Source organism: Lepisma saccharinum, chromosome 9 (assembly GCF_977018435.1).
Source record: "Lepisma saccharinum chromosome 9, izLepSacc3.1, whole genome shotgun sequence".
In the NCBI taxonomy this organism is placed as follows: domain Eukaryota; kingdom Metazoa; phylum Arthropoda; class Insecta; order Zygentoma; family Lepismatidae; genus Lepisma; species Lepisma saccharinum.
The window spans coordinates 47,753,000-47,754,432 of NC_139237.1; the positions used below are offsets into that span (position 1 = coordinate 47,753,000).

Below are 1,433 nucleotides of genomic sequence, written 5' to 3' on the forward strand. Positions count from 1 at the left end.
CCTTCATTCAATTTTTTCATAATAAAAAATTTACCAAGTTTATTTTTTGTCTCGGTTCTCAACTGTAGATCTCTTTAAGTCAGATTATTTGTGCTCTGGAAAAATCAAGTGCAGATATTTAAGAGATATTCAAAAAATGAAAATTTTATGGGAACATGCAAACTTGAAATGCATAATTGCAAATTCAAATCCAGACTCTGTGGCTTGCAGACTACCCATGTTGCCACATCTTGGAAGTGGAATATTTGTGATGCAGACAGTAGTCAAAAGTTCCATGTTCTCCTGGGAATAATTGCATGACCTTTCTTCATTATTTCAGGTGCTGGAATTGGAATTGTGTTCGGTTCCTTGATGATAAGTTACGCAAGGAACCCCTCATTGAAGCAGCAGCTCTTCACATACGCCGTCATCGGATTTGCCTTGTGTGAAGCTATGGGGCTCTTCTGTTTGATTGTCGCTATTATGTTGCTCTTCTCAGTGTAAATTAGTCTACTGCCATGGAGAAAAGTTCTCTGGTTAGGCTTCCCATGGAGTATATGGAGGCACATAAGATAGTTTTTGTTTTTGAGGAGGTGTTCTTGGCTGTGGGGCAAAACTGGACCATTCCATCATAAAGTATATTACAAGAACACCTCTGAAAAATATGGAAAAAGTGTGCAGAAACTGTGCAAGATTCTCCTCCAGTTATTCCATGGTTTTCCTTGTAGAAATGGGCTGCCCACATTGTTGTAATAGGCTGATGAACGAAATATGATTTGTTAGCTGGTAGATTTCCCCCAATAAAAAAAAAAATCTGTTAACTTTAAGTATTTCTTACATGAGTGTCTCACATCAAACTAGTTGTAAGGATGATTCAGTGGCAGAACTTGGAACATTATTAATGTGTATTAAAGAAAAAATGCTGTTTCAACACCAGTGTGCTGCATAAGGTGATTTGTGTACAGAATTAGGTTCAATAAATATTATAGAAACATGAGCTTTTTTTTTCTAGTGGATTCACAACCTATGTAAAGTGGAACTTGGTAGTTTATCTGGGAACAGACAAGAACTTGAAAACTGCGAAATTTTTGACATTTTGTTACACGTTTCAGTCGACCAAGCTCATAGAACTTAAAATCCTGGAAATTGTAAAATCAAGGAAATTTGTATAGCATATTGCTATGTTGGGACCATTAACGTTCAATATACAATGCAGGGGAATGTAAAATCCACTGTGTAAAGTGCACTCCATTTTCTTGGCACTACCACTTGCAAATTAGTTTTCTTTAAATTTTACTAAAGGATGAAAGCAGAATGGAAAGTACTTTGAAATATGCATCGAAAATTCCCAGACTTTTGACAGTAGTGGTTGAATGTGGCATGAGTATGATGTGACCATACAACATAGGTGAATCATATGAGCAAGTAACCCAAATTTAGGTTGCAAGTGGTGT

General features: G+C 36.4%; 1 protein-coding gene across 3 annotated transcripts in view; it reads left to right on the plus strand.

Annotated features, from left to right (window-relative positions):
- The window catches only part of ATPsynC (ATP synthase, subunit C), a 19,009-nt gene extending 18,033 nt beyond the window's left edge, over positions 1–976 (plus strand). For all 3 annotated transcript variants that reach the window (XM_083128160.1, XM_083128162.1, XM_083128161.1), the window contains exon 5: positions 320–976. In XM_083128160.1, the coding sequence (XP_082984286.1) occupies positions 320–483 (164 nt within the window). In that variant the 3' untranslated portion in view covers positions 484–976. The remainder of the gene's footprint in view (positions 1–319) is intronic.
- The last annotated feature ends 457 nt before the right edge of the window (positions 977–1,433 follow it).